This window comes from Mustela erminea, chromosome 7 (genome assembly GCF_009829155.1).
Source record: "Mustela erminea isolate mMusErm1 chromosome 7, mMusErm1.Pri, whole genome shotgun sequence".
Classification (NCBI taxonomy): Eukaryota; Metazoa; Chordata; class Mammalia; order Carnivora; family Mustelidae; genus Mustela; species Mustela erminea.
The window spans coordinates 17,361,090-17,388,079 of record NC_045620.1 but is presented as its reverse complement, the minus strand read 5'-3'; the positions used below and the strand labels follow the sequence as shown (position 1 = coordinate 17,388,079).

Below are 26,990 nucleotides of genomic sequence, written 5' to 3'. Positions count from 1 at the left end.
AGATCTGGGTGCCTGGGTGGCTCAGTGGGTTAAGCCTCTGCCTTCAGCTCAGGTCATGGTCTCAGGGTCCTAGAATCAAGCCCCGTATTGGGCTCTCTGCTCAGCAAGGAGCCTGCTTCCCCTTCTCTCTCTCTCTGCCTGCCTCTCTGCCTCCTTCTGATCTCTCTTGCTCTGTCAAATAAATAAATAAAATCTTAAAAAAAAAAAAAAAAAAGAAAAAGAGGTAGGAGATCTGGATGCCAGCTTAGGTCTCCCGATCCCCTACTGAGTTACTGGGACATGCCCTTTCCCCTTTCGGGATATTGATTTCACTACAAGGGGCAGTTGGTATCTTAGAACCAAGGCAAGAAGAGATGCTTTTTAAATGACTGTCCTTGCTTGCCTTGGGTCCCCTCCTAAAGATATATTGAAATCCTGACCTCTGGTACCTGTGAACGTGACCTTCTTTGGAAACAGGGTCTTTAGAGATAGAATCAAATCAAGATGAAATCATTAAGGTGGGCCTTACTCCAACAGGTTTGGTATCCTTACAAGAAGGAAATTTTGAAATTTGGATGGAGACATGAAGGGAGAAGACATGTGAGGACAGAGGTAGAGAATGGAGAGAGGCAGCTGGAAGCCAAGGGTTGCCAGTATCCTCCAGAAACTAGGAAGAGGCAAGAAAGGATTCTACTCAGAGTTCTAGAGGGAGAACGACCCTGCCAACATTTCAGTTTCACACTTCTACCCTCTGAAACTGAAAGGGAATAAATCTGCTTGTTTTCAGCCGTCCAGTTGGTGCTACTTTGTTATGAAGCCCTAGGAAACAAATAACATTCTCATGAAACAATAAATACCAAATTTATTTCACTTCTTTAATAAACACATATATAATAGCACTTATTCCATGCTAGGCACTATTAAGGCTATCACAAACACAGAGTATTGACTCCTTTAATTCTTCTAATTACTATATGAGATTGGGAGCTTTACATCCTCATTTTACAGATGAGAGAGGGAGGCAGAGAGAGTGGAAGGAACTCACTGAAAGTCCACCCAGGCTTTAAGAGATGTAGCTGGGATTCAAACTCAGGCAGTCAGGCCTCTGAATGTTCTCTAAGGTTCCTTGCTAAGTCATGCTTGGCCAAAGGCCTACATATATCCACCCTCATCCCAAAGTTTTTTCAGCTGGTTCCCTTCCTTCCCAGGCAAACACACACTCACACATATATGTACACAGATGGAGACAGAAAGCTCACACTCATACCCACTCACATCCAGCCTGCTCATGACCTCTGCGGGGTAACCATTCTGGAAAGTAGCTGGTGGGTCCTTCCTCTCTGACCCCCATCACCGTAGCCTGGGGCTTCTATGTGTCTCCACCAGAATGGCAAGGTTATAGAAGTAACTGTAACACATCCCATCATAACTTAAAAGGCCAAAGGACCCCAGCCAATACCTGTTACCTCCATCTTTCTGCTCTCTTGCCCTCCATGTCTATGCCTCTACCTGTCTGCTTCTGCTTCTCTCTTCTAGATGTGACTGCTCCTCTCTCTTCCTTTCCTGGGTTTCCTCTCTTCTGTATCATACTCTTTCCACTAAGGACAGAGTCAGACTCAGTTTGACCATCCTCTAGAGGGCTGGCAGGAGAACCAGTGCAGCAGAAGGCCCAAGACAGGTGCCAGGCCCTCCTCCCATTGGCCATATGGCCACACCACCCCTTGGACCCTGAAGCAGGACCCAGACCCAGTCTGGAGCCAGACTGTCAGGGTTCAAGTCCCAGCTCCCTGATTTACTAGCTACGTGCCCTTGGAAAATTACTTAGCTTTTTTATAACTCATCTTTAAAAATAGGGATTAATTACAGTGAATTCTTATGACAACCATTTGCAATAGAAACTGACTTATAAATACTAAGCACTTACAGTAGGATCTGTCATCCATCAAATAAGTTCTCTATAAGTATTTGTTAAATAATAAGCAACGAGAAGGGAGTACATGCCTCACAGGAATCTGTGGTTGAGACAGCAGCAAGTGCCCAGAATGCTTTCAGGCCACTGAGCTCAGAACCCCCTGGGCTAAGCAAAGAGCCCTCTGTTCTCAGGGCTGTGGAAATGGACTTTGGCTCTAGACAAACGTGGTTCTAACCTGCTGTGTAATCATAATTGTGTCTCCATCTTTGAGACTATGAGACTCAGTTTCCTTTTCTGTAAAATGGTATTTGGTAAGCTCTTGTTCGCAGAGTTACTCTGATGATTAGAAATAAGAGGTGTAAACTCCCCAGCACGGTCTTTGGCATGTAACCAACATTCCGTAAATGCCAGTGTTTTTTCTCTCCCTTTTTCACACTAGCAGTCTGCATGCTTTTTCCCTGCTTTATTTTTACCTTAATTTTGTGTTTCATCTGCTCCTTGGGATGAGCGCTCCAGGGAACCAACATGACGACTTTTCTCCCCTCACTCCATCCGTATCTTGCTTGGAGGACCACAAACCAAGCCAGACACTCCGGCAGATGTTTTTCTCTCGCAATCACACTCTGATCCTCAGTTTCAGGTCATTATAGGTTACAGAGTTAAGTTCTCTGGGCTGGAATGGTCTTTGGGGTTCTTAGGAGCATTCTTCCATCCTAACTTGGGAGACCCCTTTCCACGCCTCAGCACGTGGCCATCCAACCCCTGATTGCCAACTCTGGTGACAGGGACTCCTCCCCTCTGCAGCCCTTCGAGAGGGGCAGGTCCCTACCTGGGAATGTTCTCCTCTGAGCTGCAGCTGAGCTGAACTCAGTCAGCTGTCTACGTCCTCCTGGAGGCTGGTCTGCCCGCTCTGCCCATCCAGCCTATCCAGGGATGGATGCACGATCACGAATCCTTCAGACTTTATCCAAAGCAACCTCTTCCAAACCATCTTTCCTCATTGTTGAGGCTCTTTGGCTCTTCCTTCCCCAGCTCTGTGAACCTCCTTCTGCATTCCCCATCCCCATGCCCACACTTCTCAGATCTCAGGCCAGGGCACACTCTCTTTCTCACCTCTCACCCCAGGCCTTCAGTTCCCATCCAGAAACCACACTGTCTTGCCAGATGGCCAGCCCCCAGGGTCACCTTCCCTGCTAGACTGTAACCACATGAGCAGGGGCCACGCTGGCCTCATGCACTTCCCATGCCCCGGGGCCCTGGACAGCTTCTGGTGCAAGCACTGTAGAGTTAATGAATCCACAGATCACAGATCTTTCAAGCTCCATTTCAAGCACTACGTCTTCCCGGAGGCCTTATCTGATCTCTCCCTGATGGGACAATACCTCCACTTCCTAGCCTTGTCATCTGCCTGCCACTCTCACCATCCTTCATTATAATCATTTGCATAATATGCATTAGGTTACATTTCTCTTTTCTCTAGCACCTAGTTCAGCACTTGGCTCAGTGTCATAAAAGCTTTAAAAATATTGACTGACTAAATGAATGAATGAATGAGTCACACTTTTAATTCCTTTACTGTTCCTCAGTTTCCTATTTGAGGGTGCCCATGACTTTGACCTGACACGTCTAATCTATTTCTGCCCCAAGTGTTTGTCCTGGAGTGTTACAAGTGGGCCTTTCTCTACAGATGGTGTGTACAGTGATTCTCAAACCTGAGGGCGCTTCAGGTCACCTGAGGGCGCGTGAGAGCAGGGATGGTTTCGTTCGACCCTCAGAGATCCTGATTTGGTGAGTCTGAGGCAGGACCCGAACATGTGCATTTCCAAGTTCCTAGGAGATGCTGGGACTATCCTTGGAGAACCAGTCTATGGGATGTCACCCCCTGCCCCAATGGGGAGCACATAGCATTTATCTGCTGCCTCTTCTCCTAAATCAGTCACCTCCAACCTTATTCCCATCCCCCACCTCACCCATTTCTCCCAAAACTGCCAGTGGGCATAATAAACTCTTAAGCATTCCTATTTTCTTAGGACTTTATCCTAATGAAAGAATAAAATGGAAAGAAAAAAAAAAAAACCATATATTCTGTAGGTCACATTGGAAACCAGCTTTGTGTATGCCAGGGGTTCTTTATCTCAGCGCTACTGACAGGTGGGGCAGGATAATCTTTTGTTGAGGAGGCTGCCCTGCGCGGGCTTCTACCCACTGCATTCCAGCCACTCCTCTCACTCCCAGATGCGACACATCAAAAATGTCTTTAGGCATTGTCACATGTCCCCAGGGGGAGGCCGGCGAGGGCAGGATTGCCCCGATCTACGAGCACAGGTATAGACGTGTGAGTGTAATAGTTTAACATGCAGTAAGTACCACTGTGTGCTCGGTATCTTAAAAACACCTATAATCCTCCCAGCAACACTACAAGGGAGTGATCATTTCTTTTGTTTTAGAGGTGAGGGATTGGAGGCCCAGAGGTTAATCCCAAACTCATAAAACAGGTAAAGGGACCAGGTGGGATTGAAGCCTCAAGTCTCCCGGCTGCAGAGCCTGCTCTCTCCTGGAGCCCACGCTGCTGCTTCTCTTAAAGAGCCAAGTGCCAGTCACAGCCTCGTAAATGTCTACCGACAGGGGACCGGTTCAGTAAATGACGGTGCATCCCCTGGATGGAATATTATGCAGCTATTAAAATGATGGAGTGCCTTTAAAAGTGAAAACTATGTAACAACACTGAAGAATGCCAAATGGCTTACGTTAAGTTAAAAAAAAAATAAAAAACAACAAAACTAGAAAATCAAACTAGGTCTGCATTGTGACTGCCACTGCGAGGACATGTCTCCGCACTAATGTGTTCTAGGGAAGGTATTAAGGACAATTTTCATTTCTTCTTTGATATCCATTACTGCTATCAGAATGTCTCTGCAATCATTATTTTTAAGTAGTCTCAGGGTAATAAAATTCAAGATGTTCGGTTTGTCACAGGTCTTTCTTCCACCTGAATTAGTAGAACGAAAGCGTCTTTAAATCCTTTGCGTGGAGCGGGGGTTTGACACACTCTCAGTTCCCCTCAGAGAGCCCTGTTGCATGTATGTTTCTGAACCAGGACATCTCTCCTTGAACTGGCCAGCGTCCCCGAGGAGCAGCGAGCTGGAAATGCGGAAGAAAACATCGCTGAAGGCATCGGCGTGTCTCACTCCGGGAGCCGGGGCTGTGAGGAGCCCGCAGCCTGTGAACAGCAGATGTGTCTGTCTGTCAGAGGGTACAGAGCAGCGTACCGGCTTCATACATTATGCATCAAGAGTGGCCTGGCACCCTGGCCTGGCCGTGCGGGAGAAGGCTTGCATAAGGAACATCTGATGAACTGATTGGAATGTCAAAATGTCATTAAGGATAAATTAATGGATGTGTTGCTTTGGCTGTAAGAGGCAGCGCCAGCAAGACAACAGGCTGCCGGCGGGCTGTTCCCTAGCCCAAGACAGACGGCGTTTGCAATGGAGATTCATGGTCTTTATGCAATGTGAGGTGCTTTGCAGGGAGAAGAATCAACAGAAATGCTCCAGCACTTAAGCACCGTAAAATCACAAGCATGAGATAAATTAATTAGTGTACACTAGGAAGGCGGCTGGTCTGTCTGCACTCCTGGGGAAAGCTAGAATGGATGACACTGGGTTGGAGAGGATGGGTCTCAACACCAGACTCCTAAAGAAAGCAATTGAATTTAATGTGTAATCATAAACTGCAGCTGATGGAAAGATAAGTCTGGCCTGCATTTTTTTTTTTCCCACGGATACCATTTCTGTCTACTGCTTCAAGCTGTTTGTGTCTTTGGGTCTTGTGTCTTAGGTGATCAGGGAGACTGGAACCCACTGCCACTTGCTTCTAATGCCACGGGGGATATCACAGTAACTCAACACAGGGGAAGCCCTCTGGGAAGCCTGACTTCCCTTGGGACATCCAAGGTAACAGTGGTCTATGATTCCGGGATGGGAGGCTCACTACTACACATGCAGCCTATTCTACTGCTCAACAAGCATTGTTAGAAAGGCCTTTCTTAGGCTCTCTAGCATCTTCCTCCTTGCAGCTTAGCAACAACAACAACAACGCAATAATGAAAGTACCTAACGCTTACGAGGCCTTTGCCAAGTACCAGGATCTATGTTCTTGTCAAGTTACCAACAGATCTTGTATCCTCTCCACTTTGCAGTAATAGGAAACTGAAGAACAGAGAGGGTGAGAGACATGCCCCAGACCACACAGCTGGTGCATGGCAGAATCAAGATTCAAACCCAGGTCTGCCTAAAACTAAGTCTTACCGTCCTCACTATCCCGTAACTCTAATTTCCATAACTCCCGCTCATGGACTAGAGCCTTGCTTTTAGAGCAATTCAGAATGCGAGAAGGCAAGATACGTGGAGCTAATATTTTGAGCACATACTGGGTTCTTTGGCTAAGTATCTGGCCTAGGTTAGCCTAAACTTTTTTCCTTTAATTTTTTTTTTATTTGAGGACAGTTGACACACAATATTACATCAATTTCAGGTGTACAATATAGTGATTCAACTTCTGTGTTAGATTATGTTCACCACAAGTGTATCTAACATTGGTCACTATACAGCACTATCATATATCTATATGATATATATATATATATATATATCATATATATATGTATTATATATATATCATATGTGTATATGTATTATATATATTATATATCCTAATATCATTGCTCATAATTCTTATTCTATCTTATTCCCATGACTCACTCATTCTGTAACCAGAAGCCCGTATCTCCCAGTCTCTTTCCCTCATTCTGTCTGTCCCCCACCCCCTTCTCTCTGGCAGCCATCAGTTTGTTCTTGGTATTTATAGGACTGATTCTGCTTTTTGGTATATTGTGTTTTTTTTCTCATTTATTTATTTTCAGCATAACAGTATCATTATTTTTTCACCACACCCAGTGCTCCATGCAATCCGTGCCCTCTATAATACCCACCACCTGGTACCCCAACCTCCCACCCCCCCCCACCACTTCAAACCCCTCAGATTGTTTTTCAGAGTCCATAGTCTCTCATGATTCACCTCCCCTTCCAATTTACCCCAACCCCCTTCTCTCTAACTCCCCTTGTCCTCCATGATATTTGTTATGCTCCACAAATAAGTGAAACCATATGATAATTGACTCTCTCTGCTTGACTTATTTCACTCAGCATATTGTTTTGTTTTTTTAAAAAGATTCCACATGAATGAAAGCATATGGTATTTATCTTTCTCAGTCTAACTTACTTCACTTACCATAATACCCTCCAGGTCCATCTGTGTGGTCACAAATAGCAAGATCTCATCCTTTTTTATGGCTGTACAATATTCCAGTGTGTCTGTCTATACACACACACACACACATACCACACATACCACTTCTTTCTTACCCATTTGTCTTGTCTAATCTTTCATGCAATAGCCCTGTTTGCTTGAAATAAGGTACTATTTCTCTATTTGAGACCTCTCTTTTTTGTCTTTTTTTTTTGTTTCCACATACATTAGAATCAGGTGCATGTCTATATATTAACAATGAATAATTAGGATATGAAATTTAAGAAATGGTACCATTTACAGTAGCATGGAAAAAAAAATGAATCATTCAGGTATAATTCCACCAAAACATGCATGGGACCTGCATGCTGAAAATCACAAGTGGGTGATAAAATAAATCAAAGTAAACCCCACAAATGGAGAGACACCTGTGTTCCTGAGCCAGATGTCAGGATATTGTTATGATGTCAGTTTTCACCAAACTGATCTATAGATTCAACACAAGCCCAACCAAAATCAAGCACAGTTTCCTGCAGGTACCAACGGCTGGCTCTCAAATGCCACTGTACACTTATTTTTAAATAAAGAAATGGTGGGGAGGGCTTCAAACCTCAACTGTCCGGAAAACGAAACCAGACACTTGCTGTCTTGCTATCATATTCATCTGGGTACATTTTTAAGTAACATGTTTTCTCTAGGTCTGGCATAACTGAATTTGAATAAAGTCCTCTCCATGGCAGAAGCTTATTTGTAAGAAAAAAAATAAACAAAGACACATTAAGAGACAAAAGTTTATCCTATAAAATTAAAAATGGGACTTGGGGCACCTCAGGGGCACAGTTGGTTGATTTTGGCTCAGGTCATGATCTCCCGGGCTGCAAGATCAAGCCCCACATTGGGCTCTGCACTCACCACGGAGTCTGCTTGAGTTTCTCTCTCCCTCTCCATCTGCCCCTCATCCCCACCCACCCCACTCTTTCTCTCTGAAGTGAACAAATCTTACCAAAAAAAGGTGGGACTCAAGAGGCCTATTTAAGAAACAAATCACCTTGTCTTTAATCTTTGTCCTTCTTTCTCCAATGCAGATTATGAAATTTCTTCCAATTATAAAAAGATGATTGACCTTGATCTTGTTCAAGTTTTGTCCCATTTATTATGATGAATGTATTTTATGGAAGAAAGGGGTTGGTACAGGTTTTTTTTTTTTTTTTCCTCCAATCATAATTTGGAGCAGTGGTTATAAACTTTCAGGTAGTGACCGACTCTGGACTTTATTCATTGCATATTCTGTCTGGTCTCTGAGGGCATAATTCTGACCAGCTCTGGTGCCAGATCCCTATCACACCCACCTCCCAATCCATCCTAAGAACATGGTACCAGTAACGGGCCAGTCTGTTCCATGAATTTCTTTCAAATAGTCTGTGGCCCTCATCAGTTTGGTAAGTCCTCATTTCCCTACATTTAAGAGGATACTTCCTCCCTTGAAAGTTATAGGAGATACCTGTATAAAGGTACTGTGTAAAGTGCAAAACACGTGTAGACCTAAAACATAAAATATAATAACGCTACAAGGCACTGAGCACCTACTATGTACCAGGCCCAGACCCAGATGGTGTACACGCAGTGCTTTCTCTTATGCAATCCTGGTAAAGCCCCCCAGGAACCCTCCAAATCTGGTATCGCTGCCCTCCTTCTACAAATGAGGAAACACAGGCTCAGAGAAGTTAGGTTAGAAAGTGGCAGAGGCCAGGATTCAAACACGAATGCAGTCCATGTCTTCTTTCTATAACACTGCTTCTAGGTACTGAATATGGTTTTCCTCGCCATTCAGAGCTAAGGCAAAAGCACTTTTGAATACCTACAAGAGGTGAAAGACAAGAAGACGGAATTATCATTTCTTGATCAAACTTCTCCTAGCTTAGACGGCTGGAAGACACCTGTATGGTAACACAGTGGACACATACACTTTGAATGGGCCATCAGTCTCCTGGAAAACTCCTCACATCTTCTTGGTAGTTTTGCAGTATAAAGCAGAGCCAAAACAAAAGAATGGTATGAGATCCCTTATTAACCATATGTGAGTTTAGATTTTTCACCACAAGTTCTGTCTTCATCAGTAGATGTCCAAATCATAATGACGTGGGAAGTAAAATAGAGACTATCTAAGCTTTTCTTGATTTCTAATAATGTCCCTCGTCGCTAAGCTGTTTCCCAAAACAAAGCAAGCCGTCTTTAATCTTGAGGCTCAGTTTGGTTTATAACCTTAATAGACCTTATATTTCACTCTTTACAAAGTCAAGTCTTCCAGTAAAAACAGGGTCTTGACCACACCAACCTTTTAGCCCTTCCACTTAAAAAACATGGACAGTTGTAATACACCCAACAATCCCTCACCCTCCTAGAATATCCTGCACAGTGGCTCAAAGCCATTGGAATGAGAAACAGCTCCAGAATGAAGCTCAGCCAATATTCTTTTATTTTGTTAAAAAGCAGATTTCAAAAAAAAAAAAAGCAGATTTCATAAGCAGACGTACTGGGCTTCTTGAGGTTTCGGTGATGAAAGGAACGCTCATGAACACTGATTTCTCAGGAAACTGCTCATGGCGGAGGGGTCTTTACTCCTCATGGTAGCACCAACACCACTATGAGAAGTGATTGTTATGAGAAATTAAATGCTATTTTAAAATGTATGTAAACCTGGCGATTCACAAACCTGTACCCCTGGGGATAAAAATATATGTTTATAAAAAGTAAAAAATAAAAAATAAAAAAATTATAGAAATGGGAAAAAAAAGTGTCTGGAGCATTTTTGCCATTCGTTAAATGGCCTCTACACATTTGTGAACAGCATACAGATTGTCTACCTCAATATCTAAAGGAAGGAAATGGTGCTGGCCAATAGGGCTCTGTCTTCTAGGGCTCTGCCCTCCAAACTCAATTTCCACTAACATAACCAAAGCTATGTCTATACGATGATACAGTGGAATCAAATTCTCAACTGAGGTTCTGGGTTAAGCAGACCTAAGCAGGCCCTCGTGCTCATCTTCTAAATGCCGATATGCCATGACCCTATATTCTCAAGCTCTCTCAGATGGATGGTTTTCAGCCCTGGTTTCAGATCAAAGTAACCATTACAACCAAAGTAAACCACATTTAAAATGTGTAGCCATCCCTTGACACCAATGGAATCAGTTCTCCAGTCTTTATAGGTTTGGCTTATAGTACCCTTCCTACCTCACTGCCCACCCCAAACAAGCACCCATCCTCTGAGCTCTGCTCCCAGGAAGGGGGCAACATACCCAGTGGGACAATGGGGCTGTTCACAAGAGAGTGTATGTTCTGCATTCTGCCTTCTGAGGAACTTGCCTCTTTTAAGGCAGGTTTTGGCAGCCATATTACCAAGGACAGACCTGTCATTCCCCAGCCCCGATTTTAGAAATCGCCAAGGGTAGACCTTCCACCTCCAACCCCAGCCATTTTTCTGACCACTGGTCTACAAAGTCTTCTTGTGTTGAAATGACATTGTCCACCTTTGTGGTGCTGGCCGGAATCATTAACTGACTGTGATCTCTCCCACTGATGTGGGGTGGATGGATGCCAGGAGAAAGGGCATTTATCCCATTACTCAGGGGAGAAATTATGTAAGTTAAAGCACCACTATCTACAACTGTTCAACTTCATTCTGACAAATTCTTCTTCCATCTAACTTGTGTTTGGAAGTTACAACTTCTGTCTTCCCCCAACCCTGACACAGCCAACCACAGCTCTGTCCTAGCTCAGCTTTGTCATTTAATAAATGACGATTCCCCTGGCACACATACTATGTCATTCAATTTCTTTAAGATTTTATTTATTTTGAGAAAGAGAGAGAGAGAAAGCATGAGTTTGGGGGAGGGACCAAGGGAGAGGGAGAATCTGAAGCAGACTCCATGCTCAGCATGGAGCCCGACGTGGGTCTCAACCTCGTGACCCTGAGCCAAAATCAAGAGTTAGATGCCTAACCAACTGAGCCACCCAGGTGCCCCTATTTCCTGGTTTAAGAAAATCTCATGGGGGCACCTGGGTGGCTCAGTGGGTTAAGCCGCTGCCTTCGGCTCGGGTCATGATCTCCGGGTGCTGGATCGAGTCCCGCATCGGGCTCTCTGCTCGGCGGGGAGCCTGCTTCCTCCTCTCTCTCTCTCTGCCTGCCTCTCTGCCTACTTGTGATCTCTCTCTGTCAAATAAATAAATAAAATCTTTAAAAAAAAAAAAAAGAAAATCTCATGAATTGGGCACTACAATTCCCATTTTATAGGTAAGAAATAAACTCAGGATGCTTAGGATTCACAGCTGCTCCAGAGTAGGTCTGGGACTCACACCTTCTCCCTCCGCTTTTCTTGCTCTCTCTACTCCATTCTTTTCTTCCCAAGTTGCTCTCCAGCACATCAACTAGTTATACAATGTGTGTGTGTGTGTGTGTGTGTGTGTGTGTGTGTGTGTGTGTGTATTTCTAGACAGTGGGGCCAAGGAGAAACATGGGTGTCATTTTTCCAGTGAGGGGTCCTGTGTCTTTCCCCTGCCAGGCATCCTATTAAGCCCTTTGGCCCCCAGATGTCTTTCCTCGAAGTAGACTGGGTGACTTCTACCTTTGTCATGTCTTCACCTCCCTCTTTCATGTACCCTGAACATTCTTTTATAACTTTCATGGGAAACTAACATGGGCAAGTTGCCTTTTCAGCTGTGAACTTCTTGAGAGAAGGACACTTCTTTCTAAACACTTGACACCTAGCTCAGTACTTAGCACAAGAGTAACTGCTCTGTAAACGCTTATGAATGAGAGAACATGTCGCTTAAACAGTACAGTCTTTCTAAAATGTGGGTGCTGTCGCTCCCATTTTCCAGATGAGACACTGAAGGTGGGATTGTGTCCACCGTGTCGAGCATCCTAAGCTGCTGAGCCAGCATGCCCAGGGCTCTTTCCTGCACAGCACATTTTTATCTGTCTGATGATACCTTGTTAAGTACCTCCAAGCCCAACCAGACAACTAGGTAATAAGTGGGAAAGCACTTTGGAAGAGATAAAGTTGTATACACAAACGCGATGTAATCATTATCATCATTATCAACATTGCAGAGCTTAACTAAAGCACTTCCTTCCATTAAAAGCACGGCGTTGAAACACTTAGAAAGGCATTTTCTAGTCTGTGCCTCTGGATCCTATCTTTGCAACAGCCTTAGCTGCAAGAGACATTCCCACTCTGGGGATACTTGCTAAAGGCAAGTGCTTTCAGGGTTAAACCCATTCCTGCCCTGGAGGGCCCTGAGGAGTGCCGTAGTGGGCACTTCTGACCCTCGCTCTCTCCTCTGGCTGAATCAGCGGTTGCTACAGTCTCTTCTGTGATACACAGTGAGCTCCCCCAGTGGGGGCTATGGATGAAGATGCCCACAGCCTCCCGCCCAGGACAAACACACGTGAGAATCAAATGCCTGTGAATGAATCACTGTCTGAGAAAGAACTTTTTAAGAGTTTACTTATCATCAGGGAGCAACAAGGGGTGACCCCAGTTAGTTGGCCATGGTGTGTCGAAAGGCAATGCCATGCTTGGGTGCAGGGGAGGGGCATGCCATGGACTAGATCCGCTCGCCTCCAGTGGCCAAACGGAAGAGAAGCTAATGGAAGTGTGGCAGATGGTGTTCCCTGAGAATGAGACTTTGAGACTGAAATTGATGAGCAGGAGATGAATTAGGACATGCTTCTGGGGTCAACGTCTGTGGAAGGGAAAGGGGTAGGGAAGGTCAAGGAGGGGAGGGGAGGGGAAGGGGAGGAGAAGGCGTGGGTGGAAGGGAATTCGGTGATGCAGGTGCAATGAAAGCTTGAGCCAACCCCACGGGAAGTGCCGAAGGGATGACTTTCACACCCCTCATGACCTTAGATGATGCAGCTCTGAAGAGCGAGTTGTCCCAAAGGGGGCTGTCAACCAAGAGCTCCCCCATTCTTTAAATTTTTTTTTTAATTTTAGTTTATTAAAATTCTCAATTTTAAATTAATTTAAAAATTGCATAATTGATATATAGTGTTATATTGGTTTCAGGTACACAATATAAGGATCCAGAAATTCTATACGTATGTCAGTGCTCACCAAGATAAGTGTATTCTCAATCCCCTTTATCTATTTTGCCTATCCTCTACCCCTACCTCGCCTCAGGCAGCCTCCAGTTCGTTCCCTATATTTGTGGGTTTTTTTGTTACTGCTGTTTGTCTCTTTCTATTTTTGTAAATTTCACATGTGTAAAATCATATGGCATTTATCTTTCTCCAGATGATTTATTTCACTTAGCATTACACCCTCTAGGTCCATCTGTGTTGTTGCAATTGGCAAGATCTCGTTCTTTTTATGGCTGAATAATATTCCATTTTATATACACACACATTTATATATGCATTTTACACACACACACACACACACACGTGTGCGCACACACTTCCACAACTTCTTTATCTATTTTTCCAAAGAAGACATCCCGATGGCCAACAGACACATGCGATGACGTTCCATGTCACTCATCATCAGGGAAACGCAAATCAAAATCACAATGAGATACCACCCCATACCAGTCAGCATGGCTAAAGTCAAAAACACAAGACACAATAAGTGTTGGTGAGAATGTGGAGAAAAAGGAACCCTCACACACCGCAGGTGGGTGTGCAAGCTCGTGCAGCGGTTGTGGAAAACAGTATGGAGTCTCCTCAAGAAATTTAAAAAAAATAGAACTACCCTACGATCCAGCAATTCCACTACTGGTATTTACCCAAAGCCCTTCATTCTTGAAAGCAGATCAGAGTAGCACATCACAACTTTCTCTGAGAACTTGTCTTTCCAACCACATTTCCGTATGTCACCACTCTCTGTCAACACAGAACCCTCCGCACTCTCTTTTACCTTCTTCATAAAGTTCAGATGCATTTACAGAGTAGAAGCATTTAAGATCACAGGCATACCTTGCTAAGCCTCCAGGCATCACTAATACCTAGCTGGTTTTAAAACTTAAAGTATAAACTTAAAACTGAAGTATAAACATCTTCCATCTTCTTTGGAAGGGAACTGCTCATTTGTATTTTCCCTGATTAAGATGACAGAGCCTCTGACTTGTAGATGTGCTCTGTTCGCTACTCATGACTGATGTGTTTAGACTCCAGTTCAATAGAGTAAACAATAAAGCATCCATTCAGTTGCACTCCCCATCCAAATCTATCTGTTCACATGATCTGCCCCCATGCATTTATATTTATCTTGTTGCAGCAGCATTCATTACTTTTTTGCATTTGTAATTGTGACACGCAAGTACAACATTTCTAAACCTAAAACCAATACAAAATTACAAAACAGGTCTGATCCAAAAGTCCCGCCACATCACTATAGGCCAAAATAAATGAGAACGGATACGAACTTCTAGAGAATGGAATAGTCTAGTTCAGTGGGAGATCAGACAAAATGGGGGCATCAACCTCACACATACACCCACCTGTGTGTACTCATTCATGTGATCAACACAGTCTTACGATGTCTGATTTGTTCTGGGCTCCAAGTTAGTCATCGGGAAGCGAAAGATGAGTAATACACAGTCCTAGTCAACAGGGAGACGGACGTGCAAACACACCGTGGGCAGTCTAACCTGTCTAACCGGAGAATGGCTCGTGAATGAGTGAGTCAGCAGGGGATGAATGAAAGCCAGCTGAATGCAACGACAATGAGGGCGCAGTGCTACAGATACTATGTCCCCTCTAAAAAGACACTGGGATTTTGCAGGCACAGATGGTGCCGAGGCATCCCGGGAAGAGGGCATAGGCCAATACTTTCCAATACCGAGAAAAGGACAGTGGTCTCGGGGAGAGAATTTGTTCTAAGTCCACACACAGAATGATTAATCTGAGGTGTGCGTGCACATGCATATTCCCAGGCCACACCTTCAGAGGGACTGAGCTGCTCTGGGGTGGGGCCCAGGAATCAGAATTTTTGCCACGGTCCTCCTCTTGGCAGAACGGCAAGCGGCAGCACGGCTCTAGCATCTGCCTTGGCCTCGTGGCAACACCTTCCATTTCTGCTTGTCAACACATTTGCTGTCAGCTTTTGGTAATTGATACTTATCATCTCTAAATGGTTTCCTTCTATTCCCATTTTTCCTTCATTTTTATTTGAAGTGACTGATGAATTACATAAAATGCCTTTTGAGTATCTCTTGATATAATCATTTTAAATTCCTCTTTATGTGTATTGAGGCGAAGATATTTGATTTGCAAAAGCCTGTGGTGTGGAAAGGTGTTCGCACTGACAAAGGACGTGGTTTCTTACTTTGGGTGAGGATCAACCGTGTGCTAGGCATTTTCCAAGCATCATCTTCTCGAGTCCTTGCAAGCTGTCTGTGAGGTATGCGCTCTTAGGCTCCATTTTACATATAAGGAAACTGGGATTCAGATGCTGAACAGGACCAAAGGTTACCTTAAAGATAACAGCAGCATAGGGAAGTAAAAGGTCTGAAATTCTAAAATTTGTTGACATTTTTTTTTCTTTTTGAGAACAGATCATCTCTCTGTTGACTTTAGTTTAATATTATCTTGTTCTTCTCATTCATTCCACACACACTTACTGGGGTTCACTGTGCCTGTGTGGTGGGCACCATGGGGGAAACCTCAATGAACAAGAAACATCTTTAAGGCACATTTGCTCCTGCCCATGATAAAAAGCAGCCACAGTGAGAGCACTGACAAAAGGCCCATTCCCGCAGGTGGAGAGAATCAGGTAAGACTTCCTGTAGGAGGCGCTGTTTGGTCTGGACCTTGTAGGGTAAATGTAGGATTCAAATATGCTGCCATGGGGAGAGATAGGAAAAATATAAGGGGGGAAAAAACACGAGTTTCAGAGCGTCTGTAGACAGGGCTCAGCCCAGGTCACCGTTTTCCGCCTCTTTGATACTTGCATGGCATTTATCCGAGGCTAGGTGAAACCGTTAAGTGCTCTCTCTCTCTCTGCCGGAACAGTTGGTAAACATCTTAGTGCTTTTTCAAGAACTACTACACTAAAATGTCTCTGTTTGAAACAATTACTGTGCCCATCACACACCCTGAGATAAATTAACCCGTGAACACATGCCAGCTCCCGAAACCTTTTAAAAAACAGACGCCGAGGTTGTTGGGTGCTTCTTTACTATAGGAAGGCAAAAAGGCATTCTAGAGAAGCATTTCTGTCAGCTCGGAATGCAAGGAATCATAGCTACTATTTATAAAATACCTCCTTTGTGTCAGCCACTCTGCATAGACCCTCTCTCACCAGCCCTCTCAAAATGCCAGGGAGTCACCGCTGTCATCGCCGCTCTGCAGATGTGGAAACTGAGGCTCAGAGTGGTTCCATGATTGTTCAAGGTCTGAACAATCTGGCAGAAGAGGTAGACATTGGACTGTGATCTAGGTCTGATATCAAAGCCCACATTACTTCGCCATTTTTTCTCGTGTGCTGGACATTGGGGACCGCATTCTAGACTCTCCTCTGTCCCTAGGACTCAGTTCCTTTGATTTATAGCTCTGTTTGTCCTGGCCATAAGCATTCTGTGGGGCACTCTTCACTCTAACCTTGGCTGCCTCTGCTCTGGCAGTCTGGTGCTCTCAGCTCTGACCAGGCAAATCCCCAGGATAGCAAAGCCAGAATTGCCTCAAGGGCCTCCCTTCTTGTCCCTAGCAAGGCACTGAGGTCGTTGCATGGAACTGAGTTTCTGCCAGGAGGCAGACTTGCTTGTGGATCCTGGCTCTCTGGCAGCCTGGCCAAGGGCTGTCCAAGCACACGGTCTAGGTGGGAACCCTTCCATCCCCTGAAGAACAGAGTTTAGGGAGAAGGATGGGCAGGGCTGAGGGGCATGTGGTCCTGGGTTCAAACCCTCGCCCTGCCACATCCTGCCTGTGGGATCTGCACAAGTCCCCCAACATCAGTCTCAAGGTCTATGTAGACTCAACACAGTGACACATATCTTGCAGGGCTTGCCGCGAGCATGAGAAGAGCCTGGCCCATACTAGCAACCGATGGGTGGTTTCTTTTAACCTCTGCCCACTTCTCAACCTGACCAGGTATGCCTCATTCACTGCTGTGTCTGCAACAGCCAGCACATGGTGCAGCGCACAGTAGCAGCTCATAAAACAGAACGAATCTTGAACTCCAGCCTCTTTCTGCCTCAAAACTCTAGGGCAGGAATTGGCCAACTATGGCCCTCAGGATAAATCTAGCCCTGTATTTGATATTTTTTAAATATTTTTTTTCTTGCAGTATTTTTTAATTAATTTTTTAATAAACATATAATGTATTTTTATCCCCAGGGGTACAGGTCTGTGAATCGCCAGGTTTACACAATAAATTTTTTTTTAATTGAAATACCTCCATGCTTCTTCCCTTGTCCATCAGCTATGGCTGATTTCCTGTTACAACAGCAGAGTAGATGCAACAGAGACCATATGCCTGCAGAGCCAAAAATATTTACCACCAGCTCCTTCTGGAAAAGGTCTGTGGACCCCGAGCTTGTGTCTAGGATCTTTCAGTGCAGGGAGTGCCCTTGAGGACCTCTTTGTTTTGGGGAAAAAGAAGTTTCTCTATTTCTTCCCTACTCACACTTTATAGCCCCTTTCCCTGGCTTATCTACCTTTTTTCCCTTAGCTCTCTCCACCATTCCTTAACATCTATGCCACTTTTTTAATACATGTTGTTTATTCTTGATCTCCTCTATTAAAAAGCTTCATGTGGGCAGGGAGCTTTGTTTGTTGTGCTAACGCTTACGTGCCAGTTGGGACCATCCTCCGGCACACACTTGGGAATCCCACAGATACCTGTTGACTGAATAAACATGGATTTCAGTGACAAGATTATTCAGCCAAAGCATGTTGGAGCATTTCTCTTTCACAGAAGATTTGGGGACTTTTAGAGGGACCAGGTGGCTCCCCAACCCCAGGGGGAGGTATTGCTTTTCCTATTTTATTGATGAGACCACCAGGACTCTGGCTAAGTCAGTGCTTCTCAAACTTTGACGTGCATGAGAGTTGCCTGGGGTTCTTGTTACAATGCAGGTTCGGGTTCAGGAGGTGTGAGCTGGGATCCTCATGCTGCAGTTCTAACATGCTCTGGGTGATTCCAACGCTGCTGGTCTACAGACCACACTTGGAGTAGAGAGGGCTGAAGGCATCCACTCAGGTCCATCCCTAAGACTCAGGGGAGTGGAATTCTGAACGTGGAAATCACAGGGTCAGCATTTCCCTGTGTTTCCTTTCCTCCTTCTCCATGCATCTCTCAATCCTATGGCCTCACAGAACCCATCGTGCCTGCCCTCTGGGGCTGCTCCCTGTCCCCAAACACTCTGCCCCAAGACCTTCCCTCCCACAGCTGCCAGCATCTTCAGGCTCTTCCTTCTGCAAAGCACTTCTCCTCTTGGTTCTGAAGATTTTCGTCCTGCCTCTCTGTCTGCTTTGCCAGTTCTTCTCCTCTCCTGAATTGTTAGCTCAGCTCCTGAGCTGGCATGAGTTTCACAGTCTAAGATCTGTGACTTAGAGCTCTGAAGTTTGCAAAAACTGAAAGACCCTTGTGTATCACTGCACCTTGAAGTACAAGTACCTGAGTGTCTGTCCCATACACTTTCACATTTTTCATCTTTAATTCTACCACAGTGCCTGGGCATCCAAAGACAGGGCTAAGTACACTGGCTAACTGACAAAGGAGCTAAGGTGCCTAGAGACTATGATGGGTCATTGCATACCCATACCTACTGTTGAACACTGAGGCCAGAAGAACATCTGGAAGACCAGAGGAGCTCCTAGGGGCCACCACTACTGCCCTGAAGGGGGAAAGAAAGAAAACTAACATTTCAGGAGTGCCAACTTTGTTCCAGGCCCATTACAAAATTCCTCATTTCCTGAGTTAGGCACTATGATCCCTATTTTGGATTTAAGAGAAATAAGGCTCAAGGAGTTCAGAAGACTTTCACAAGGTTTCATACGTGAGTGACAAAGATGTGACTTGTCCCCAGAGCATCACAACTCTGAAAGTTCATTCTCTTTCTACCACAGCGACAACACCCCATGTTGTTCCTGTGCTTAGAATTCTTATTTCTTCAGTAGTGGGAAAAATCCATCTCTATAAACACTGGTAACCATTCCTTGCCCCATTAGAAATTTAGTCATCCCAGTAAGCACTCCTATACCAGAGTACATACAGGCACCTCTCAGCTGACATTTCAAGTGTTTGGCTTTATCCTAGACCCCAGAGAGGGTTGAATACTGGGAGGGTGGGGCTCAACGTCCTGGCCATCTCTCCATCCACAGTGTCTGGAACATAATAGGCATGTTCAATGGATGTTTACCAAAGGAATGAATGAATGAAAAAATAAAGCAAATTCTCTGGTACTTTCAGTGTTGGTGGTGGTGGTCCATTTGTTCCTGGATAATCTGATGGCATTAGTACCAGAATCTTATCTGCTCATTGTCTGGCCTATTGACCTGGAACCCAAACATTAAGCAAACGGGGTAGGAGAGCCTTATTTTGGTCCATCCTCATCAGTGAAGGCTTCAGCCGACAATCACTAGCAGACATGGCCTCCCTCATAAGCCTGGGTGTGCCAGGGGTGTAGCAAGACATGGAATGATGGACAATACACTTTACCAGAAGCCAGGCATCCTGAGTTTTAATCCCACTGGATGAGTGGTTTCATACACTTCCCTTGACCTCAATTTTCAAACACTGGAAATGCATATTAGGAAGATGGGACTACTTCAGTGGTTTTCTTAACTTTTCATTACCAAGGATCTGTTGATGGGAGCTTTTTCCCCTTTATATTTGTGTTTTCAAAATGTCTGTTAATAATGAAAAAAACCATCACCTTCATTTAGAAAGTGCAAAAAAACCGACAGGCAACAGGCCAGCTATAACTACAAAATGCACTGGTAACATGAGATACCTAATGCCAAACCCCAGACTGCGATCATTCAGGCCCAAAGCAAAGATCTTGGATGTTTCTGTCACCTGTGAAGCTGGTTCTAGGTAAAGATGGTTCCCTGAAGACTTACTGAAATACAGGAAACAGCCCATGATTTTTTTCTAACCTCTGAGTCCCTCGATGCTACACATTCCCCAAGTAGACACCAATGGGCTCTGAAGCTGCTGAGACTCGTGATTCTGTTTTATCTCTGCAAGTCCTGCAGGGGGATTAGGTTGACCTCTTGATGAAATTCAGGGATTTCTAACTAGAAAATTATACTGCCTTCACATCTCCAAAAATTGGGGGGAAAATCCAAGATGGCAGAAACATAACAGACATAAACAATGACAGTGCATTTTCAAATGGAAAACATCTATGTGAAATAAAAACTTTGGGGCTACAGATGACTTAGACAGAAATGAGTATGAGAAAACCAACAGACACTTGGTTGGTGAAGGAAATGCATGCTACAGTTCCCTCACAGGGCACGAAGAAAAGTTTCCCCGGGTCGATACTTACAAGTAATAGGAGTAGGAATAAGCATTTCTTCTATATATTGATGGGCAGTCAGATGAAGGAAATGTCCAAAAAGGGGGAAAAAGAAAAGACAAACAAACAAGAATTAGATTTATATGAAATCTTGATTCTTAGAAATGCACATAGTATTTCAGCATCCCAAAGCTCAAGGAGATGCAAGTTTCTCTAATCATCTTCACTGAGAATCAGATACTTCCGGTGGTAGAAGGAGTGAGACAGACCTCTCTTAACAATGGAGAAATTCACTACTCACGCTGAAAAAGCCAAGTCTAATGTTGGCTGGTTTACTTGTTTGAAGGTTCTTTTCTTCTGGTCAACTAAAACTAGCTTCCTTGTAATTATGACTTTTTTGGCCTTCTAGAACTATTCTACCACTCTTCCACATGATAGTGCTCTCATGACCTAAGGAAAGCCACAATGACTTCTATGTTCTCAGTTTCAGGTCAAACCAATCAGAAACTATTTAGTAAGGCCATGCTAAAAGCAAGGTAATCAGGTAGCTATCATTCAAGATGGCTCCCCAATAATCCACACTTCCCAGTACGCATGCTTATGTGCAGTTTCTTCCCACACTGAACCAGGATTGGCCCTATGTGACCAAAAGGATGAGGTAGGAATTGCACTCTGGGAATTTCTAGGATAGATCAGAAAGAAGACTTGTAGCTCTATATAGGTCTTCAGAACCCTCAGTTGAGACCCTGACTCTCCTTAAAGAAGTCCAAGTATCCTGAGGTTGCCATCCTGAAAAGACCAACTGGAAAGACACTAAAACTGCATGAAGAGAGACATCCAGCCAGCCCCCACCAGTTAGATTATGTCAATGGAGACCCTTGGTATCATGGAACAAAACAAGTTATTCCCTTTAAAGCCCTGACCAAAGCTCAGATACATAAGAAAAAGGAGTCACTAAATTTCATGTTTGTTACATATCAATGATCAAAACAAAATTCAAACTCTATCATTAAGAGCACTGCACTAAGAGAAAGGAATTCTAACCTTCAATTCGAACAGACTACAACTTGAATAAATTCTCTGTGCCTTTATTTCCATATCTGAAACTCATATTAGTTGAAGTAGATAATTAGTTTTCAAACTGTGTTTGTAGCCTCCTGGGGGTTCTGTATAGTAGCCTCACTAAAATGGGAGAGGGGAATACTGAGCAGGTAGGACTGCTGGTCCCCCACTATCCACGAAAGCCAGCACTTCTCTATTTTTTTAAGTATTTTATAAACTGGAGTTTCACTTAAAATTTCACATGACAAAGAATTGCGCTCTCCAAAAGAAAGCTTGAAAAATCACCACCTGAAATCTCTTTGCATGATGTCCCTTATAGCTCTTGGCTTCTGAACAATAAAACTCAAATAAATCCATGATATTTCTTTTGTTATAACTTTTTGTACTTTGTAGGAAAATAAATAGGAATGTCTTTATCTTACAGACTTCACCACACTGACAATAACTGATACATTTGTGGATTGAGAAAAATTGCTGATAATTAAGGTCCCCAAATATCCATCTGAATAGGCAAGAATAGTTTCCTTCCCTCTTGAGTTATCTGGTTAATTGCAACAGTTATCCCAGTTTGCTTGGCTCAGGAAGATGCAGTCTTTATGTCTGCAGCGTGGGGACATGTTCTTGGAGCCTCAGACTTCTCCCTCTTGAGTAGGAAAGTAGCCAAAGTCCCTAGGCAGGGACACTTGTAGTCTTTCTCTTATTCATCAGGAGAAGCCAACTCTCCTCTCTCAGAAGGAAAGTGACTCTGAGAAGTTATGGCAGAAAGGAAGCCCCATGTATACTTGGGAAGCTGAGCTGGGGAAAATGAACCATAGTGCAGCAAGATCTCATAAAATTGTTCAACATCTTGGGTTAAAGGAACAGTACCCTAGATGATGAAAGGGGTGAGGAATGTGATGGGTGGAATTTGGAAGCACCCACACAAGTCACCAAATCCCCCTTGCCAACCATATAGGTTCACACTGTAAGGAGACCATTTCTCTCCTTCATGGCTGGCTCTGTGGTCCAGTGCTTAGAAATGTGATCCGTGGGGAAGAAAGCTGGGCTTCCATTTTATGAAGACTTACTGCTACCTCTGCTCTCCATATTGTCAGGAACAGTGGCTGAGATTTGAGAGGGCAGGGTTCTGATCTCAGGTCTTTCACTTGCTCACTGTGACATTTTGGGCAAGTCAGTTCCTCCTTCCAAACCACTCTTTCCTGATCCATGCACCAAGGTGAATGGCATGGATGACTGTCAGCCTAAATTGCTTTGAGGAGTGGAAATATGTCTTTGTGTTCCCGCACCACGACTTGCTAACTACATGGCTTTAAGTCACTCAGTATCTCTGAGTCTCAGTCTCTCCACATCAAGGCTGGGGACAATAATTACCTATTCCCAAGAGTCACTGTGGGCATTAACATGAATCTAAATCGTATTCAAATTATATGTGATATATATAATATACGAAGTATCTTAAGAAAATCATATTAATCTTAATTGATATTAGATTACAGTAATCTAAACACCTGACATTAGTAGTCCTCAGTAAAGGGGAGTTTATGTCCCCACCTCATCCACAGATATAAGGTTTACTGCTTCTCACTCTGGTAACCAGGAACAAAGTGTTCACCTCTTTAGGAATGATAGGAATAATAATAAAATAATAAAAATACTTATGGAGCACTTACTATGCATCAGGCATTGTCCTAGGCTCTCATACTTTAACTCATGTATTCCTCACAACCACCCTGACATATGGGTACTATTATCATTCTCACTTTACAGAGGAGGAAACCGAGGCAAAGGTTTATGTAATTTGCCTAAGATCGTGCAGCTAATAACCAGATTTGACAGCAACATGGCTCTAAAGCTTGTGTTCTAGACAACTAGCCTGTGCTGCCTGTGAAGAAGGAAGAAAGCAGATGGATGTTGAGCAATGCAGTGGGTCTAGCATTGAGATGACAAGCGTCTTAAAACTTTTAATCCTCCCAATCACCCCATGGAACAAGCATTATTGTTCTTGATTTTGATTGAGAAATCTGAAGCTCTAAGGGATCACTCCTCACTAGGTCTATTGCTTTACATAGTTTGGGACCAACTATAATGCCTCCATCCTGAGCCAGATGTCCTCACTATTAACAGCCCCAACCTGTGCTCTAGGGCCCTAGGCTGCACTCAATATTCTGAATCTTCTGGATTTTCTGCTTTCAACCTTCAGGACTCATCTCTGCTGGGCCACTTCCTCATAACAACATGCTGCTTATCTCCAAACCACCTCTTCCAAGTAGCTTTTCTGAGTTATCCTGGTTGTCACCAAAAGCTGGTGGGTGCTATCCTGACCCAGCTTCAAGGCAACTCCAGGAGAATAGCAACTGACAAGCTTCAATTAATTGAGTATCTTTCCCCAATTATATTGCAAAGTGTTCCTGGGCAAGGATTATAGTTTTTTACTGTGTGGCCATAACACAGTATACAGGTGTGTTTTCTCTCAGGCTTGAAGAAGATTTACCAAAGGTCTAAATTTACAAGGATACAGTGATATTGCAAATAACAGATTGCCTGAGACCAAAAATCTTGAACAGGGAGACAGCTGTGCTCAGAAAAAACCAAAAAACTCCAAACTTAATAAATCACATACTGCAGAATCTTCTTTTCTGCTGGCTGACAAGGCTGACTTGAGGCACAGTTTTCCTTTGTTCCATACTACTTAAACAGGACTAAGTTATCTATTTAACTATCCATGTGACCATGTACCCATCCATCATCCATCTACGCATGCACAGACCCACCCATCCCCCCTTGTATCCATCCATGCTTCCATCTACGCATGCATGCGTGCAGCCATCCATCCTTCCACCCATCTAACCACCCATCCACCTACCCCCTTGGTAATCTACCCACCCACTTATCCATCTAGTCTATAAGCCCACACACTCATCTACCCTTTCATCCAACAACCCATCCATCATCCCCCCATCCGTCTCCCCGTCACTCATTCAGCGAACATTTCTCAAAGGCCTACTATATGCCTGTCCCTGCCAAGTTCCAGAGATAGAAAGACAAAGGAGATCTTGATCCAGTCCAAATGTCTGATGAGAGAGCCAGATAAGAAACTTGTAAAACAAAGAGTAATAAGAGTAATAAGAGCTACCACTTAAACAGCAGGAGGTCACTTACATGCCCGCTACTGTGCTAATACATCAGGTAGAATACTTTATTTAATCCTCACTATGCAGCATTATTATCCCTGTTTTATGGATGATCAAGTGAAGCTCAGAGAGGTTAAATAACTTACTCAAATTTATATAGTAGGTAAGTGGCATGGCAGGAATGAGAATCCAAGCAGTCTGACTCCAGAAGTCTACACTAAGGGAGCCTAGGTGGCTCCGTCGGACAAGCATCTGCCTTTGGCTTAGGTCATGATCCTGGAGTCCCAGAATCCAGTCCCACATCGGGCTCTCTGCTCAGCAGGGAGTCTTGTTCACTCTCTGACCCTCCCTCCTCTCATGCTTTCTTTCTCTCTCACTCACTCAAATAAATAAAAGTTTTTAAAAAGATGTGATTAAATTCTAAAAAAAAAAAAATGATAGAAGCCTGCATTAATAATCACTGTGCTATACTGTCTTCTGGAGTGATAAGCGACATGAAGTGGCAACACAGGGAGCAGTGGGACCATATCCAGGGTAAGGGTGGGGTAAGGTGGTCTAGAGTCTATGAGGCTTGAGTTGTAAAGTCAAGGAGCATCTAGAGGGATGGAGGAGGAAGGGTACTTCCAGGCAGATGGAACTGTCTATGAAATGTAGGGGTCGGTTAGCAAGGTGAGAATGTCAAAATATTGGCAGGGCCTAGCTCCCAAAGAGCTGAAGGACCGTAGTCCCAATATCACAGCTCATAGGGAGAACCCAAAGAGCCAAGAGGCCAAATATTTTTCTAAATGAATGTTTCTGGCAGGCGTGTGAGAAGAAAGTTGGAGGGAAGAGGGATTGGGGTCATGAATGCTACTGTAGGGGTCCAAGTAAGAAATGTTGGGGGCCTTTCTTGTAATGGCCATGGGGAGGGAGAAGTGAATGTGAAAGGTGAGTCAGTTGGTGATTAAATGGGAGTGTACTGAGGAGGACCTCCAGGGTTCTAGTTGGAGCAGCTACCTGAATGGGCATAAACAGAAGGATTTACTTTTCAGTGTGTGGAGCAAGGAGCTATTTAGAATGGCATGGACGAAACAGCCAGCATGACCCACTTAATCTGGGCTGCTTTCCCACCTCAATGAACCACTGAAAATTACATTGTATGATTCAGCATCTCAGCAAGTCCTGTTTTATATTTCATTCAGGCTAGTGTGGCATCCATTATCAGACTGGCCAAGTATGAGACCCAGCTCTGCCACTTATTAGCAATGGGATTTGGGGCAATTTCCTGAAATTCCACATTTTGGTTTTGTGATCCGTAGCACGCTACAAACTCATAGTGGCACTGTCGCTTTTGGCCGGCCCAGAAGTTCCCTTTTCCTATCGCCTCATGTTTTCCCCGCTGGATAGACAGTGCATTCCCTGAAGGCTCAGACTATGGTGAATCCTTCCCATGCTGCCCTTCCAAACCTCACGTCCTCACCACACTGGGTGTCCTGCTGATGCTCCATGTTGATATTTGGGTCTATGTTCTCAGTGAAGTTTTCCTGCCCAAGAGACAGAGTGTGAATCCTGGGCCCCATCTGTTCTAATTTCACAGGGTTCCTCCATTCAACATGTTTTTAGGGAATCCCCAGTATTTGCATGGCACGTTTGTGATAAGGATGAATCAGAATAGGCAGCTGATGGTCTAGCGGAGAAGATAAGTTATGAATACAAATGACAAATATAACAGGATATAACATGGAGCCTCAGAGAGGGGATCCAGATGGTGAAGAGACTGTGTCTAGACTGGAGGTCAGCAAAAGTTTACTGGAGAAAGATGGCTTTTGAAGGAGACCTTAAATAGGGGTAGAGTCAGGTCCCATGGAACTGAGAAACATAGGCATTGAATGAGGAGGAGACTTCACAACCAAATGTATAGGAGTGGAGTAAGACCTTCTGGAAATCGGCCAAAACTACTGTGAGCAGGGGATGGCGCAGCTTGACACGACTCTCCAGATGACCTAAATAAAACATATGCTTATTTTCTCATCTCTACTCCATGAACTACTGTTATAAGGGAGGAGAAGCCATCAAGGGACTTTTGACAGCAGGTTTGGGAATCCAAGTTTCATTTCTGCAACATCACTCTGACTGCAAGTCACTGCAAG

At 44.1% G+C, this 26,990-nt stretch overlaps 1 protein-coding gene across 13 annotated transcripts in view; it reads right to left on the bottom strand.

Moving 5' to 3' along the window:
* PTPRT (protein tyrosine phosphatase receptor type T) overlaps positions 1–26,990 on the bottom strand; it is a 1,064,037-nt gene that overhangs the window by 142,260 nt on the left and 894,787 nt on the right. For 9 of the 13 annotated variants that reach the window (XM_032350627.1, XM_032350634.1, XM_032350629.1 and 6 more), the window contains one exon: positions 20,699–20,728. The exons of the other annotated variants lie outside the window; for them this stretch is intronic. In XM_032350627.1, coding sequence (XP_032206518.1) covers positions 20,699–20,728 — 30 coding nt within the window. The remainder of the gene's footprint in view (positions 1–20,698; positions 20,729–26,990) is intronic. 13 annotated transcript variants of the gene reach the window in all.